The sequence below is a fragment of the Geotrypetes seraphini genome, chromosome 4 (genome assembly GCF_902459505.1).
Source record: "Geotrypetes seraphini chromosome 4, aGeoSer1.1, whole genome shotgun sequence".
Classification (NCBI taxonomy): Eukaryota; Metazoa; Chordata; class Amphibia; order Gymnophiona; family Dermophiidae; genus Geotrypetes; species Geotrypetes seraphini.
The window spans coordinates 235,241,447-235,259,190 of record NC_047087.1 but is presented as its reverse complement, the minus strand read 5'-3'; the positions used below and the strand labels follow the sequence as shown (position 1 = coordinate 235,259,190).

Genomic DNA, 17,744 nt, shown 5'->3' with positions numbered 1-17,744 from the left:
CATCCCTGTGACCACTTTTGTGAATAGGGACCACATCCGCTCTCCTTCAATCCCCAGGAACCACTCCCGTCTCCAGAGATTTGTTGAACAAGTCTTTAATAGGACTCGCAAGAACCTCTCTGAGCTCCCATAGTATCCTGGGATGGATCCCTTCTGGTCCCATCGCTTTGTCCACCTTCAATTTTTCAAGTTGCTCATAAACACTCTCCTCCGTGAACAGCGCAGAATCTACTCCATTTTCTCATGTAACTTTGCCAGACAATCTCGGTCCTTCTCCAGGATTTTCTTCTGTGAACACAGAACAGAAGTATTTGTTTAGCACATTTGCTTTCTCCTCATCACTCTCCACATATTTGTTCCCAGCATCTTTTAGCCTAGCAATTCCATTTTTCATCTTCCTCCTTTCACTAATATATCTGAAAAAATTTTTGTCTCCCTTTTTTACATTTTTAGCCATTTGTTCTTCCGCCTGTGCTTTCGCCAGAAGTATCTCTCTCTTGGCTTCTTTCAGTTTCACCCTGTAGTCCTTTCTGCACTCCTCTTCTTGGGTTTTTTTATATTTCACGAATGCCAACTCTTTCGCCTTTATTTTCTCCGCCACTAGTTTGGAGAACCATATCGGCTTCCTTTTTCTCTTGTTTTTATTTATTTTCTTCACATAAAGGTCCGTAGCCATTTTTATCGCTCCTTGCAGCTTAGACCACTGTCTTTCCACTTCTCTTATGATCTCCCATCCTAACAGCTCTTTCTTCAGGTACTTTCCCATTGCATTAAAGTCCTTACGTTTGAAATCTAGGACTTTAAGTATCGTGCGGTCGCTCTCCATTTTAGCTGTTATTTCAAACCAAACCGTTTGATGATCGCTACTTTCCCAGGTGAGCACTCACTCGAACATTAGAGATACTCTCTCCATCTGTGAAGACCTCAGGCCGCAAAACTGGATACCCGGATCTCCAACCTGCTGATGACCACATCAGACTACAAGACATTCAGAAAAGAAATAAAAACAATACTTTTAAAGAAATTCCTAAATCAGCCCTAACTTCACCTACTATTAACACAGCCAAAATAGACACTACACCAGCAATAACAACTATGCTTCTAATGTTACCTCCATTTACACAATTCCTGTAAACTGTATTTATCCTTGCCCCGAAATTACCTATTTACCACTCTAATTTATCATCGGTTCCTCCATTGTAACCCCGTTTATAAATCTTTTGTAAGCCGCCTTGAACCACAAGGTAATGGCGGAATAGAAATCCCTAATGTAATGTAATGTAAGACCAGATCCAATATCGCTTTTTTCCTCGTGGGTTCCGTCACCATTTGTCTGAGCAGAACCTCTTGAAAGGCATCCACAATCTCCCTACTTCTTTCCGATTCCGCAGTGCCCATTCTTTATGACACAGAACAAAACCCCCTTACAATTTCAGCTTTTATTCCTGTTGTTTCAGGGTCAACTCAATACGAAACGACATTCAAAATTCTTATGTTGGTTTAAGAAATTGTTCGTTCCTAATATATGTGTGTACACACACACACACACACAAGCATGCAAACACCTACACACGCAGAGCAGCTTTTCTTGTTATAAAATAATGTATTCTAGGCTCCAAATGCTTACCTCTTGATCTTCTCTTGCTAAATATCGACTGGCAAGCGATAATTAGTGTGAAGAGCAAGACACTGATAATTCCTACGGAACACACGAACACTGCATAAAGATAAAGGTCTGAAAGAGAAAAAGTACAGGTAGTAAGAACGATACCACTGAATGCACAGGGCTCAGTTCTGGAAATTTCTGTCAAAATGGAAATGACGGTGAGCAATATTCACAAAAGATCTGCCTGTCCTTTGCAACTGAAAGCATGTCATGGTAGTACTTTCCTTCATTGGTAATCTTCTGGCTTTCCTTCCAATAAAGGGAAGTAAATGATGCCAGCAGTGGGAAGCTGCTTAGAGGGAACACTGGGCCTATGACATAACTCACCCTCTGCTTAACACTCCCAAACCTCCAAATGATATGACAGAGGAAGGGAGGGACAGCTACCTTTCCCCATAGCTCCCTTGCCAAAGCCCGCAAACAGTGTGAGGGCTGCACCACATGAGAAAATATAGCAATGTAAGAATAGTCCCACTGGGTCAGACCAATGGTCCATCTAACCCAATATCTTGTTTCTACCAGTGGCCAAACCAGAAACCCAAGTCGTAGCAACATTCCATATTACCAGTCTCAGAAATGAGGAAGTTACAAACCAGCCCAAAATTTTATTTTAACTTTATGACCGTGTTTTGGTTATTGCCTGTATCAGGCATCATAAAATTCCATTTGCTCTACAAATCAGCCAGATTTTAGCTTCACTTTACCTTTTAAAGAAATTTATACCTTTATGGGAAGATTTTTATACCATTTGTAATTTTAACGAAATATTCAGGTCAATATTCAATCTGCAGTTATATGTTTGGGACTAGGTTCACTAAATGTTGCCAAAAATATGCACACTGAGCACAACAACGTGTCAGATTTTAAGAGAAAATGGGATATTCAGGTGGGATCTCTAGGGGAGTAAAAGTCAGGGAGTGGGTCATTGGTGTGGACAGACTTGATGGGCTGTGGCCCTTTTCTGCCGTCAATGTCTATGTTTCTATGTTTCTATTCTATAAATGGCATTCTAAGCTGGACGTCATTTACAAAACAGCGCATAGTGCCAGGATCAGTGCCAAACTTCAGGCATAAAGATTAACACCATTTGAAACCTGGTGTAAACTCTTGTGTATTAATTAGGTGCAGATTAGAGAATGACACAGGGACCATTTACTGTGGTAAACCGTGGTCACCAAAAAAATCAGCAGGAATGGAGACATTTGCAACTGGTTTACTGCAGGAATGGGAACAAGAACTTTCACCGTCCCGCGAGAACGGGGACAAGGCCTTTCACTGCTCCGTGGGAGCGGTGAAAAGTCTTGTTCCTGTGGCATCTCCTCCCCAGCTCCTCTTGCGCCTATTTTACCTTCAGGAGCCAGCCATGCCACGATGAAGACAGAAGGAACTCAAAACCAAAGCCTAAGACCAATGTGATTTGAAGAATAAAACTACCAGACAACAAAAGGTAGAAAAAAATTAATTTATTTTATATTTTGGATTAGAATATTTCAGATTTGAAATATGTATCCTGCTAGAGCTGGTATTAGACATAACTGGGGACTGCAAAGCCTAGGCTGGGCTTCTTTAGCTTCCAGCTGGCTTAGGGCTCTCTCTGACCAGTGGGCAACTGCCCTAGTTGCTCTCCCCTAACACTATTCCTGCCATGTGTGACTGAAGTATTCTGTTAGCTTGATTTTTCTATGTAGCATTCTGTAGTCAGAGCCGGATTTAGATGAAAAGAGGCTCTAGGCTATTCCACTTATGAGGCCCTTTCACCTCCCATTTTTAAGTTTGTAAATTACGTGGGAGATAATAAAATACATCATTACTGTGATATATATCAATATGTTAAATAAAACATGTTGTTATTGGTATTAACCTTTATAAAAAATGTGACACGGATAATAAATAAAAAAAAGTCGAGAACACTTATTTGGACATTTATTCTCAGCACCATATATAGTACTTGTAACAATAACTAATCAAACATAACACACAACATTTCCCCTTCCTATATCCATAGTGCCCCCAGTGCGTCCTTCCTCACCTCACCCCCCCTCCGATGCCCGCCTGCCTCCCATCCCCCTTCCATTGAACACCCTCCATGCCATCCTGCCTGCCTTCCATTAACCCCCCCAGCCCCCCTCCGATGCCAGCCTGCCTGCCTCCCATTCCCCTTCCACTGAAACCCCCCCATCCCACCCCCAATGCCATCCTTCTTGCCTGCCTTCCATTGAACCCCCCCACCCCTCTCCGATGCCAGCCTGCCTGCCTTCCATCCCCCTTCCACTGAACTCCCCCCCACCCCCAATGCCAGTCTGGGCTGCCCTGTCCTGAAGGATCCACGTTTTGCCTCTCTCCCCATGAGGCTGGGCTTTGCCCAACTGTTTCCGGACTGACGTCTTTCCCTCCCTGATCCTCCTCCCAGGGAGAGAAAAAGAAAGGGAGAAGCCAAGTCGGCGCCCCTTTGCAGCCGGAGCCGGTTCCGATCCCGAAGCGTAGAATTTCTCCTTATTTTCGGTTCAGTGTTTTAGTGTTCACTGTTTTTAGAATAGTGTAATTTTAATTTTGCTAACAATTTGAATGTAGGTCCTTCTTGATCTTGAGGCCCTAGGCTGAAGCCTAGTTAGCCTATAGGAAAATCCGGCCCTGTCTGTAGTAATTTGGTTTGTTCAGTTTTCGTAATAATGGAGGAGATATTTGTGAAAGGGAGGGGAGACAGGGGTTTTGTTGATCCTTGCTCTGTATTATTTGTGTTTATAAAATGACAATTATACAGAATATTGTCTCTTTTTATACTTTAATAAAATAAGTTCAGTATAAAATCATAACTATTCAAGGCTTGTGCAGATGGGATCTGACAGCTTTTGGGATGGGGATTGAGCTCACAGGGATGGGGCAGGGACGGTGATAATTTTTTCCCTGTGTCATTCTCTAGTGCAGATCCCCTGAAGTCTATAATACTGTGTGCATCTTTAGTGAATGTCCCCGACCTGTCCATGCCTTTCCAATTGCCACATCCCCTTTCCAGTTACATGCTAAAAGATTTGTGTATGCATCTTTATAGAATACCTCCTAGAAGATGCACACACAAATCTAAACTGTTGCCAATTAACACCAATAATTAATTGTTAGTGTACAATTATTTGTAGTAATTGACTCGTGTATGTTGTCAGGTCTGCAGTTTGTCTTTATATAGTAGATCCTCAGACCCGATTGGTTGGGACTTGAGGTGGTGAATGAGGCAGGAAAGTCCATTGGTCATCAATTTGAATTTTGGTGAGAAAATTAGTTGGTGTAATGTCACAAAAGAAATCTACTGTAGGGACGTTTAATTTTCGAAAGGGCGACTATGATAAAATGAAGAAAATAGTTAAAAAGAAGCTAAAAGGATCAGTTCACTCAGAGAATTGTTAAGCTCTGGAACGCGTTGCCAGAGGATGTGGTAAGAGCGGAAAGCGTAGCTGATTTTAAGAAAGGTTTGGACAAGTTCCTGGAGGAAAAAACCATAGTCTGTTATTGAGAAAGACACGGGAGAAGCCACTGCTTGCCCTGTATCGGTAGCATGAAATATTGCTACACCTTGGGTTTTGGCCAGGTACTAGTGACCTGGATTGGCCACCGTGAGAACTGGCTACTGGGCTTGATGGACCATTGGTCTGACCCAGTAAGGCTATTCTTATGTTCCTATGTCTTTTTCCCATATAATGGAAAGGTCTCTGGTGGGTTTAAAGATGGGTTATATGTTTTCTCAGGGTTACCTCAGCTGGCATCATGCTTATTGTAGGTTTCCAGGTCTCGCTGTGTCTTGTCAAGTAGAAACTAACATTTCAGCCATCATGGTGTGGCTTTCTTCAGGTATGCTGTGAGGTCTGCATACCCTGAAGAAATTTGAATTTTGGTGTGGGAGAATATTTTTAAATCCATCAGAGACTTCACAGGGAGACCAACTGATTTTCCTTCCAAAATTCAGATTGGTGACCAACGGACTTTCCTGCCTCATTCACTTCAAGCCACAAATAATCAGTTTTGAGGACCTACTATATAAAGACAAACTGCCAACCTCATAGCATACCCTGAAGAAAGCCACAGTATAATGGCTAAAACTTTGGTTTCTACCTGACAAGACGCAGCGAGACCCGAAAACTTGCAACAAGTATGATGCCAGCTGTGGATACCTTGAGAGAACATGTTGTGGGCAAGTTTTGGGTACGATTAGGGAGGGCCAAAATTAGGATGGCAGAAACATTGGTTTCTACCTGCCAAGATGCAGCGAGACACAGAAACCTGCAACAAGCATGCCCACAACATGCCCCCTTGCTCTTTGGAGGAACCACAGTGTACGATGTCCAAATTCTGTCGATCCAAAATCAGAATTTGGATGTTTTAGGCAGATGGACTTTTTTTTTTTTTTTTTTTTGCTATTTTGAGATGTCCATCTGCTTAGAAAATGAGCCCCAAGTAAACACTATTGGCAAATAGACAAAATGTATTTTTTTCAGCTCATTTTTGTTTGATGGTGACTTTCAACAAACAGGCTATGTCAATGTAAGCAAAAGCCCATTTTTAATGTATACCTCAAAGAATGCTGAGGAAAGATGACAAATGAGAGAGCAAAGCAGAGAGCAGAATTAGTTTAAAAGCCAGGGAAATCCCAGTTCTAGAAACTGAGCACCTTGCAGTTTAATTTTTGAAGTCAGAATGTAGGCTTAGTCACAGGCAGGGCACTACAAATATATTGGCAAACACATTTATGGCTTGGAGCAAATTTGGCAGAAGCCAGGCCCTGGATAATTATCTTACAGCTCTTTTAACAGTGATGAACGGTTCTACATTCCTCCCCTTGGGCAGTATCTTGCACTGTGTATTACTGTGGTAGATTTTGTAAATAGAGTCTGGGAGAGGAACCAGGAGAATTTGTGGTTGGAAACTCTTCCAGCATGTGAAGATTATATTTTTTTGAGAGAGTCAAAGTGGAATATGATGGCAATTTTAACCCATAAAGTGTCATGTTTTGCATTTGCAAATGATAGATTTGAATATACTCCATATGTCCACTGTGCCCTGAACAGCAACAGAATTACTCAAAATTATTCTACTTATGGTACTCATTTTAATGTTTATGATTTTTATTGATGAAATAGGATTAGTTTGTCTTTTTTTATATCACAGTGGGATCTTCAAATTTTTAGTCTGTATGCTTTTGAACAAATAAAAATTCAGAAATGACAGACTTTACCTTCAAAAAACCACCAGGTCCTATTTTTATTCTCTGAGGTGGATTCATCTGAAGCTTGGTATGAAATCACTGGGGAAAGAAAATAAAAGCAGCAGTGAAGTTAAATCACAATTTGTTGACCAAGAAACCACAATGCTTTTCTGTAATGAGTTACACTGGTTTTGTGATTTATATTCAAATAAAATGTTTTTTGGTTTTTTTTTGTCATAAATATATGTAAGTGAAAAGAAAGGCCCGACGGACTGGATTCTACAAAAGGCACCAGTATCAGCTGCTACCTAAAAAAAACATCCGCCAATTGCATGTCACTCGTGCAACGGCACCATTTGTAGAATCACGGCTACCTCAAACATAGGTACCAGAAATGTAGGCCAGGATTTTTGAAACCTACATTTCTGGCACCTATGTTTGAATGAATCACTTCTGCGGAGGTGCATAAGGTTGCCTAAGGTCATTTCCAGCATTAGCCATAACTACTTTGACTTTAGGGGCTCCTTTTACTAAGCTGCGTTAGAGCATTAACGCGCGGAATAGCGTGCGCTAAAATGCCACGTGCGCTAGATGCTAACGCCAGCATTGAACTAGCATTAGTTCTAGCCACGTAGTGCGGGTTTAGTGCACGCTAAAATGCTAAATGCGCTAAAAACGCTAGTGCAGCAAAAGGAGCCCTAGTGTTCTAAGGTGCCCCCATAAACGTGATATAGGTAATGGTTTTGTAGGTGTTACTAGGCGCCTACATTTTTTGTTTTAAATGATTTTTAAATTGTTTTTAAATGGCTTTACCACTTAAGTTAGGTGCCAGTAGGGGGCCTGACACTTAAATTAAGGTGCTGATTATAGAATTTGGGCCAAACTTTCTAGTCATCAGCCTTGACTAATGAGTAGAAATTCAGAACTGGTATACAGCACATGTACATATATATGGTGTATAGCATAGGCAGCGGAACGCTGTTTGGTTTGGTGGGAGCCCAGGAGCTCCGTCTTAGCCCCAGTGGAATCCTGTGGCACAGTCACCAGTTCCCGACTCCACCTCCTACTTCCTCCCGGCATTGTACTATATATCTTTGGGGCAGCCACCGTGCAGCATCATGAGCAGGCCTGCCCCCAGAAGTAGAATGAAGGATTCTGGGGCAAGCCTGCTCATTGATGCTGTGCGGTGACAGCCTCGAAGATATAAAGTACAACATCGACAAATGGGTCGGAGGGCGGGCAACAACCACTGACCACCAATTTTGGGGGAGGCCATGGCCCCTGTGGTCTTCCCCATTCTGATACCTAGGTACAGTGGTTTGCTACTATTGCCACCTCCAGGTCCCAGAGTTAGGAATTATACCACACAGAAGAGCAAGAGAAGTGCAAATGGATAGACTAAAGTGTCAGATGTTTTAAAGTCTCAAAAGGGACTGAAAGTGCATTTGTTTAGGGCAGCATACATGTGACTATTAAGAGATCATAAATGCTGTATTACATTTTAATTATTCATGATGTTTAAGTTTGTAATTTTGTTTGTGTGTGTATTCATGGGTGGGCAACCTTTACATATAAACAGAGAAATAAAGAAACATGACGGCAGATAAAGGCTACCCATCCACAACATCCGCTATCTCCTCCTCTCCCTAAGAAATCCCAAATGCCTGTCCCATGCTATTTTGAATTCAGTCTTCATCTCCACCACCTCCATCGGGAGACTATTCCACGCGTCTACTACCCTTTCTGTAAAGAAGCATTTTCTTATATTACTCCTGAGCCTATCACCTCTTATCTTGATCTATTCCTTCTCCTTCTAGAGTTTTCCTTCATTTGAAAACGACTCACCTCCTATACATTAATGTCACTGAGATATTTAAACATCTCTATCATATCCCCTCTCTCCTGTCTTTCCTCCAGAATATACATATTAAGGTCTCTAAGTCTGTCCCCATACAATTTATGACAAAGACCATTAATCAATTTGTAGCATCTCTGGACTGACTCCATCCTATTTATATCTTTTTGAAAGTGTGGTCTCCAAATTTGCACACAATATTCCAAATGTGGCCTCACCAGAGACTTATACAACAGCATTATCACCTCCCTTTTCCTACTGGCCATTCCTCTCCTTATGCATTCAAGCATTTTCCTGGCTTTGACCGTTACTTTTCTACCTATTTTGACACCCTGAGATCATCAGACACAATCACCCCCAAGTCCCGCACTTCTGTGTACAGAACTTCTTCACCTACAATATGGAATTTGTTACCATCACATTTAAGGTCTGAGAAAAATTTAAGGGCAACCTTAAAAGCTTTTTATTTAAAGATGGTTATGACTGCTAAATGATCACTGGGTCCTTCCTTGCCAAATTCTGTTTTACTCATATTCACCACTGATATGATTCCTCCCATTTCCCTCTTGTTTTTAACCTTAATTGTACTCTTCTTTAAAAATTGTATTTCTCCCTACCTTCCTGTTGTTCTCATGTAAGTAATGTCGTGTCACTAATAAATTTGTTAATTGTTCCCCAGTTTAATTTTTAAATTGTCAAACGCTTAGAATGTATGATTAGCGTTTTATCAAATTTTAATAAAACTTGAAACGTCTCCTGGATTTTTGCAGCCAAAGTGTGTGACACTGCATTTTTAGCATTAAATCTTAGTTTCCAATTACCAGACCATTCTTCAAGCTTCAGCAGATCCCACCTCATGTTATCCACACCTTCCAGGGTGTTGACCCTATTACAGAGCTTGGTATCATTCACAAAAAGACAAATTTTGCCTGACAGTCCTTATGCAGTATTACTCACAAAGATGTTAAATAGAGTTGGCCCAAGGACAGATCCCTGTAGCACTCTACTAACAACATCCTTATCCTTCGAGAATACTCCATTTACTATCCTACATGTGAAGGATGCCCTTATGTTGAATGTGACCATGGGATCTTTTGAGATGTGTTCAACTTTTAGGGCTCCTTTTACAAAGGCGCGCTAGCGGTTTTAGTGTGTGTGCTAGCCGCAGGCGGTAATTTTTCGGCTAGCACGCGATAATCTAGTGTGTGCGCTAAAAACACTAGCGCACCTTAGTAAAAGGAGCCCTTAATGTGGTGTATATCATTCAATGCAAAAAGTTCAAAGAGAAATGTTACATTGGTGAAACAGGCCAGATGCTAAAGACTAGAATCAACTTACATAGATATCATATCTATGTAAGTGGCTGCTGCCAGAAGGATGCTGGGCTGTATAAAGAGAGGCATAGTCAGTAGAAGGAAGAAGGTGTTGATGCCCCTGTACAGGTCATTGGTAAGGCCCCACTTGGAGTATTGTGTTCAGTTTTGGAGTTTTGGCGAAGGACGTAAGAAGACTTGAGGCGGTCCAGAGGAGGGCGACAAAAATGATAAGAGGCTTGCGCCAGAAGACGTATGAGGAGAGACTTGAAGCCCTGAATGTGTATACCCTAGAGGAAAGGAGAGACAGGGGAGATATGATTCAGATGTTCAAATACTTGAAGGGTATTAACGTAGAACAAAATCTTTTCCAGAGAAAGGAAAATGGTAAAACCAGAGGACATAATTTGAGGTTGAGGGGTGGTAGATTCAGAGGCAATGTTAGGAAATTCTACTTTACGGAGAGAGTAGTGGATGCCTGGAATACGCTCCCGAGAGAGGTGGTGGAGAGTAAAACTATGACTGAGTTCAAAGAAGCGTGGGATGAACACAGAGGATTTAGAATCAGAAAATATAATATTAAATATTGAACTAAGGCCAGTACTGGGCAGACTTGCACGGTCTGTGTCTGTATATGGCCGTTTGGTGGAGGATGGGCTGGGGAGAGCTTCAATGGCTGGGAGGGTGTAGATGGGCTGGAGTAAGTCTTAACAGAGATTTCGGCAGTTGGAACCCAAGCACAGTACCGGGTAAAGCTTTGGATTCTTGCCCAGAAATAACTAAGAAGAAAAAATTTAAAAATTTAAATTGAATCAGGTTGAGCAGATTGGATGGACCATTCAGGTCTTTATCTGCCGTCATCTACTATGTTACTATGTTACATATGAAAAATTACAATACCAACCAGGATGTAAACCTCTGTCGGACAACACTTTGGAAAAACTGACCATTGCACCAATGATTTTATGGTGAGAATAATAAAAGACTGCGAAGAACTGCAAAGGGACTTGAACTAGGGGAATGGGTGACGAGATGGCAGATGAAGTTCAACGTTGAGAAATGTAAAGTACTACATGTGGGAAGCAGAAACCCGAGGTACAGCTGTACGATGGGAGGAATGTTATTGAAGGAGAGTACCCAAGAAAGGGACTTGGGGGTAATGGTGGACATGATAATGAAGCCGACGGCACAGTGTGCAGCGGCCACTAAGAGAGCAAATAGAATGCTAGGTATAATCAAAAAGCGTATTACTACCAGAACGAAAGAAATTATCCTGCTGTTGTATCGGGTGATGGTGCATCCGCATCTGGAGTACTGCGTCCAATATTGGTCGCCATACCTTAAGAAGGATATGGCGTTACTCGAGAGGGTTCAGAGGAGAGCGACACATCTGATAAAAGGTATGGAAAACCTTTCATATGCTGAGAGATTGGAGAAACTGGGACTCTTTTCCCTGGAGAAGAGGAGACTTAGAGGGGATATGATAGAGACAAGATCATGAAGGGCATAGAAAGAGTAGAGAAGGACAGATTCTTAAAACTTTCGAAAAATAAGAGAACAAGAGGGCATTTGGAAAAGTTGAAAGGGGACAGATTCAAAACGAATGCTAGGAAGTTTTTCTTTACCCAATATGTGGTGGACACCTGGAATGCACTTCCAGAGGGCGTAATAGGGCAGAGTACGGTACTGGGGTTCAAGAAAGGATTGGACAATTTCCTGCTTGAAAAAGGGATAAAGGGGTATAGATAGAGGATTACTGCACAGGTCCTGGACCTGTTGGGCCGCCGCTTGAGCGGACTGCTGGGCACGATGGACCACAGGTCTGACCCAGCGGAGGCATTGCTTATGTTCTTATGACCCGACACTACCAATGTTTTGGCCCTTGGCCTGCCTCAGGGATCTTTATGATTGTCTTACAATTTACCTTTTGTAAATGATTGTCCCAATATCAAATGAAACCTCAGCCAGCCAAGTATCAACAATCTCACAATGTCAGTTCCTTCAAACAGTCCTTTCTAGACTTAACTTCCCAGGGTTCCAGAGTAAGACGAGGCTTCCAAATCTAGAGGCGGATACAAGCCTCAAGAAAAATTGTCCAGGAAAGTTCCCTAGCCATGGGTTAAGGGAAACCCTGGGATGTTCCCAAGGACAGTGTCAGGTCTTTCACTGAATAATGAATTATTGGTCCCAGTTCTGTTGGCTTGTACACTTCTTTGTGGGTGTTAATGACTTGTGTATTTTGATCCCTTTCCTTGTGTTGGAGAATAATAAAAGGAAATTTTAAGACTATCCAAGAACATAAGACCTTTGAAATTAAAATGATGAACTATTTTGACACCTACCAGACAGGACTGAACAAAGATCTGGGCTTTCTTTTACACTACAAAGAATTTTAAAACTGCTTTATCACCTCTGTCTCCTACTTAGCCACCCACCCCTCCCGTGAAACTATCACTGAAATGCTTTCATGTTTTCCTTATAAAAGAGCCCAAGAGCTAGTCTCGGACGACTATAACAATGGGCTGGATGGCCCAAATTAGGGCTAGATTCACAAAGCAAACCGATCGTGTACCAATTTGTCTGCGACCCCTTAGCGACCAAATTTCCCTCTGGCCCGATTCACTTATCTCTTTGCCGATCATCCTCCGATCCGTGCATGCAAATGAGGGCAACGGCATGCAAAGTAGGCAGGAACCTGATTCACAAACCAAAATCCTGCAACACCGACTGGGCTGGTCGATCACTCCTAAGCGACGGCTGAGGACCGGGTCGCTCAAGCCCTTTCTGGCTGCCCTGCCTTCTGCCGCCCTGCTCTCTGTAAGCCCCGATCTCCTGCTGTCCCGAACGCCTGCCTACCCTGAACACGCTTGTCTGCCTGTCAGAATCAGAATGTAGATTAAGGGAACGTGCCCAGTGCACAGGGATTGCCGGGGCGGGAGATGCGGTGCACATAACCGAACAGAAGGGAAAAGGCTGAGAGCCGAGAGGATTATAACATGAGATCACTTTCAGTCCCCAGAGCCCACACATTGCTGCCAGTTGTGATTCATTCTTCACTGACAGAGCTCCGGTACTATTGTAGAAGCAGCTAAGTAACGTTTATTAGTCCACGGTGCCAGTTCTGTGCTTACCTTGTTTGCAAACAAAGCAAAAAACTGCAGACTTTGTACACGATGCAGGCAGACTTTATTTGTAACAAGTAAAACATTAGATTAAAAACCTTTACCAGGCGAGGGACCCAACACGGTCCGTGTTTCGTATAATCTTCATCAGGGGTCCAGTGAGCGACACGCTGAGGAAATTCGAAACGCTGGTGACACGCTAAAAATGCCTGGTAAAAGGTTTTTAATCTAATGTTTTACTTGTTACAAATAAAGTCTGCCTGCATCGTGTACAAAGTCTGCAGTTTTTTGCTTTGTTTGCTCTGGATTGTTTTTTACTGCAGACGGTTGGACCTCTGTTTTTTCTTTTTGGTTGGGCTTACCTTGTTTGCACCATTGTCCCAAAAACTCCCACCCTTCCCCGCAGTGCAAGCCCGGGCTCCAAAGTTAAAAAAGGAAAGAAAAAAAAATCCCTGCCGGGCCTGGAGATCCAGTGCATGCACTGGGATCGCTATAGAGCAGGGGCTTCAAAGTCCCTCCTTGAGGGCCGCAATCCAGTTATGTTTTCAGGATTTCCCCAATGAATATGCATGAGATCTATGTGCATGCACTGCTTTCTATGCATATTCATTGGGGAAATCCTGAAAACCTGACTTTGAGATCCCTGCTATAGAGCGATCCAGGCAGGCAGATGGGGGCGTGCCTCCGATCGCCCCCATCTGCATATTAAAGTTTCCTGAATTCATCGGACCTTCCCAGATCAAGCTTGATTGGGCAGGTTCATGAATCTAGCCCTTAGTTGCCTAGGCTGAGACAGCTTGCAGGTGCACGAGGGAGATAGTTGGATTAAGAGTGGGGGAGGGGGGAGTTCAGAGGTAGAGAAGGAGGGACTTTGCATCCCGCCGGATGGCTAGGAACGGATTGGCTACGAGAGGGGAAGCATGGCATGATGGGTAGGGGTTTTATAGGTTTCATGCTTCCAAGGAACCGTGCGCTTCCCTGTCCCTCAGAGGCAACTTTCCCTCCCACCCTCCCCTTGGATATAGGGTTCGCCAGGTGATATGGGGGTTTAGGGTTGTCGCAGCGGAGGTAACCCGAGCTACAAGGTTTTGGCTCATCGGAAGATGAGAGGGTATTTGGCAGTCAGTTCTGTTGAGTGGTGATGATGCAGGCCAGGTGACCCTGAAAGGGGGGCATGGAGGTCCATATCTACCCCCCCAGGCTCATCAGGAGATGAGCAGTTAAGGGGAAGTGAGCTCAAGTGAGTGAATATGCCTTGAGGCATGTGGCATGGAATAGGGGCACAGCAGGGTCAGGGGAATACAATTTTGAGTTTTTGTTAAATAATGTTTTGTAGCTTGGGAGGTGAAGCAATTGTTCATTGCTTATTGGTTGTCCCAATAAACAAAGCTGTGGCCTGATTATTACCATCAATAAAGTGTCTGTGGTTATTTATCATTGACATTACTACTGAGGATATGCACTCCTCCCTCCGTATTTGCGGTTTCAGTGAATTTGGTTATTTGTGGGGGTTTTGGCCAGGGACCCCCCCTAATGAATCGCTCTGTCCACGACCTCCCCAGACCTTACTGGGAGCAATCTTCCTTCACGGACAAGAAGCCGGTGAGCTCGGGCAGTGATCAAAGTTACAGGAGGATCTGGAAGAGAAGGTGCCCTGTTCCTCTTCCCAGCCCTGCGCCCTTCTGCCATGGCTCCGCACATTAAGCCCGAAGTGAGCCTACCCGTGATGGTGGAGGAAAGCCTGCGGACCAGCGGATGCAGCTCCGATTGCCCCTGCACCTCAAGCTCCTGAACGTGCAGGTGGAGGTCCGCAACGCCACTCGCCACATTGTGCTGTGTGCCGACCGCCTGGCCGTGCACATATCTTACCTGGTGGTCAAGCGGTGACATGGGGCAGGAGCAATCTTCCAATGCTCCTGCCCCGTGCAAAACCATCATCAAATTGGCTGCCATGAGTTCCCGTTGTAGTCTCGAGACTACAACAGGAACTCACGGCAGCCATTTTGATGATGGCTCTGCACGGGGCAGGCGTGTAGGAAGATCGCTTCTGCCCCAGGTCACCGTTAGACCACCAGGTAAGGTCTGGGACGCAGGTGGGAGGCAGGGGTGGGTCAGAGTTGGCCCATAAGTTATTTGCGAATTTTCCATATTCGTGGGTCGGCTCTGCCCCTAACCCCCACGAATACGGAGGGAGGAGTGTATATGCTTTGAGAAGCAAGTACAGCGAGGGGCTTTGTAATTATGGGGGTTGGGGAAGGGTTAGATGGATGAGATAGGACGACAACATTACCATTCCAGATCCATATGTTAATATAAGTGATATTTGTCAACATTTGCTTAATTCTGATCTGAAGAAGAAGGGTTACCTTCGAAAGTTCATCATGAAATGCATTGAGGTAGTCCAATAAAAAGGGTATTACCTTATTTCTTTTGGTTTTTGTTTAATTCTATACATTACCTTGAAAAGTGGACTAACACAGCAACTACATCATTTCACTCATGATTGACAAGGAAAGCAACATGTAAACAATATTATCAAGTTCTTGCCAAGATTACCTGTGTTGACATCCTAACATGTAAAATGAGTTTTGATTAAAATAGCTTTTCACAGATATTAAGGAAATGACATCACTGAATGAGCAAAATACAGGTAAACTTAATACCTTCCAATATGTTTACAAAATGTATTTCTAGCTAGAATAACGTGAGCTGCAGGACATCATAAAATATAAATAGTTGTTGGCAATGGATTGAATGAGATATCTAAATAATGAGTAAGATTTCAAATCTAAAAAGAAAATGTCATAGCATAGATGTTATATAGCAAAGTCCTTTTTTTCTTATACCACAATACATGAATGAAACAAACAATGAATTATAAACTTGGAGGATGGGTAACAAGAGATGTACATTTGACCTTTAACCTACTATTCTTGTTACTATTCCAAAATGGCTTTCTCACTGCATTTCTATGGTTAAAAAAATTCTCAGTAGAATGTGGCCCAAAAAGTTCCAGAAACAAAATAATTTGTTCTGTAAAGCTAGTAACTTGGGAGTTTATGGTTTATGTCTTGCTGACATAAATTAACTAAATGACACCTTTGTCTTCACAAGCATAACAAAGATAATTAGGAATGAGATTTACTGAACATTAGTGCTATTGCTTAATTAAAAAATAAAGTACATAAATCAAATATATATAATGAGTCAACAGGTATGCCAGTGAAAAGCAAAAATTGATAATCAGGGTGTTGTTGAAAGTAGCTTTAAAACAGTTCTCCAGTCAGATAGGGAATTCAAGTCAATTGACTATTATATTATGGGCTCATTTCACCTAAATTAATTCTAGCCTCCAGAAACTGAATAATATAAAATATTCAGGTTTGGTTGAGAAGCAGCTGTCATAAAAGGGCATATTTACAAGATATGTTCTACATCATAAATATATTTAAGCGAATGCTGACATCCCATCTTTGAAACATGCAGTTGGAGGAACTACCATAGACATTTCAATTTAGGGTTACCGGATATCTGGGAAAACCAGGATGTGTCCTCTTTTTAGAGGACTGTCTAGGTGCCTGGAGAGATTTTCAAAACCTGGCAGTTTGTGTTTTGAAAGGCCCTGAGCTTGGGGCTGCGTCTGGAGGGCCTCTGTGCCTGTGTGCACATCGACATGATGATATCACATGCATGCATGTGACGTCATCACGTCAACATCCATGCATGAGCAGAGGCCCTCCAGATGCAGCTCTATGCTCAGGGAAGGAGACAGGAGGTTTGTGTGAGGGTGGGGCTGAGAGTAGAATGGGGCAGGGCTGGGGCGGGGCCAGGTGCTCACTTTTTTTTTTTAAGAGGAAATCTGGTATCCCTATCCCAGACATGTACACAAACATGTCAGTTAGTCTTAAGATACATAGTAAGGGGCTCGTCTACTAAATTGCGTTAAGTTTTGCACTTACTGCACAGGTAGTACAGAAATTCATGTGCAATAAGAGCAAAGGTTGTGTAAAAAAAACAGGGGCGTGTGGCCACCATCTGCCCTGCATTTATCACATAGGGCAGACAGTTACTGCAGAGGTGCTATGTTACAGTGTCTGACAGAGCAGGTACTCCCACGTTATCAGATACTTTATGTAACGTGGTGCAAGCTGATAGTAGAATAAGAAAAAACAAAACCTTAACACTGGATTGTGCCAGCGGCCCACAGTCACTCCTCACTCAGTGCCTCTTCCTGATCCACCTCCTGTTGGCTCCCCTACCCTGACTTTGAGCCTAAACATAATAAACACCCTTTCTCAAGCCACAACTCCAACCCTCTAATATATATCCAGCCTCCACCCTGATCCCCCTTACAAATTTGTAGCCCCCAAGCCCCTGCCAACAATCCCCCAAAACCTCAGTCCAATCCTGCCCCTCATTAAGGAAACCCTGCCCCATGCCAAAGAAATATGTTCTTCCTTCCATATCGCCCCCTCCCACAACCCCCCTATGCTCTAACTGCGACCAAATATAACAGCAGTGGTCCCTCCTCCAAAATGTTTTATGATATTGCCGTAGTAGAGATCAGGTGTCATATTAGAGGAAGTGCCAATACCAC

General features: G+C 43.0%; 1 protein-coding gene across 3 annotated transcripts in view; it reads right to left on the bottom strand.

The window, feature by feature from the left end:
- VSTM4 (V-set and transmembrane domain containing 4) overlaps window positions 1-17,744 on the bottom strand; it is a 75,829-nt gene that overhangs the window by 44,196 nt on the left and 13,889 nt on the right. For all 3 annotated transcript variants that reach the window (XM_033940340.1, XM_033940342.1, XM_033940341.1), the window contains exons 3-4: window positions 6,888-6,956; window positions 1,628-1,735 (exon numbers count right to left, since the gene is read on the bottom strand). In XM_033940340.1, the coding sequence (XP_033796231.1) occupies window positions 1,628-1,735; window positions 6,888-6,956 (177 nt within the window). The remainder of the gene's footprint in view (window positions 1-1,627; window positions 1,736-6,887; window positions 6,957-17,744) is intronic.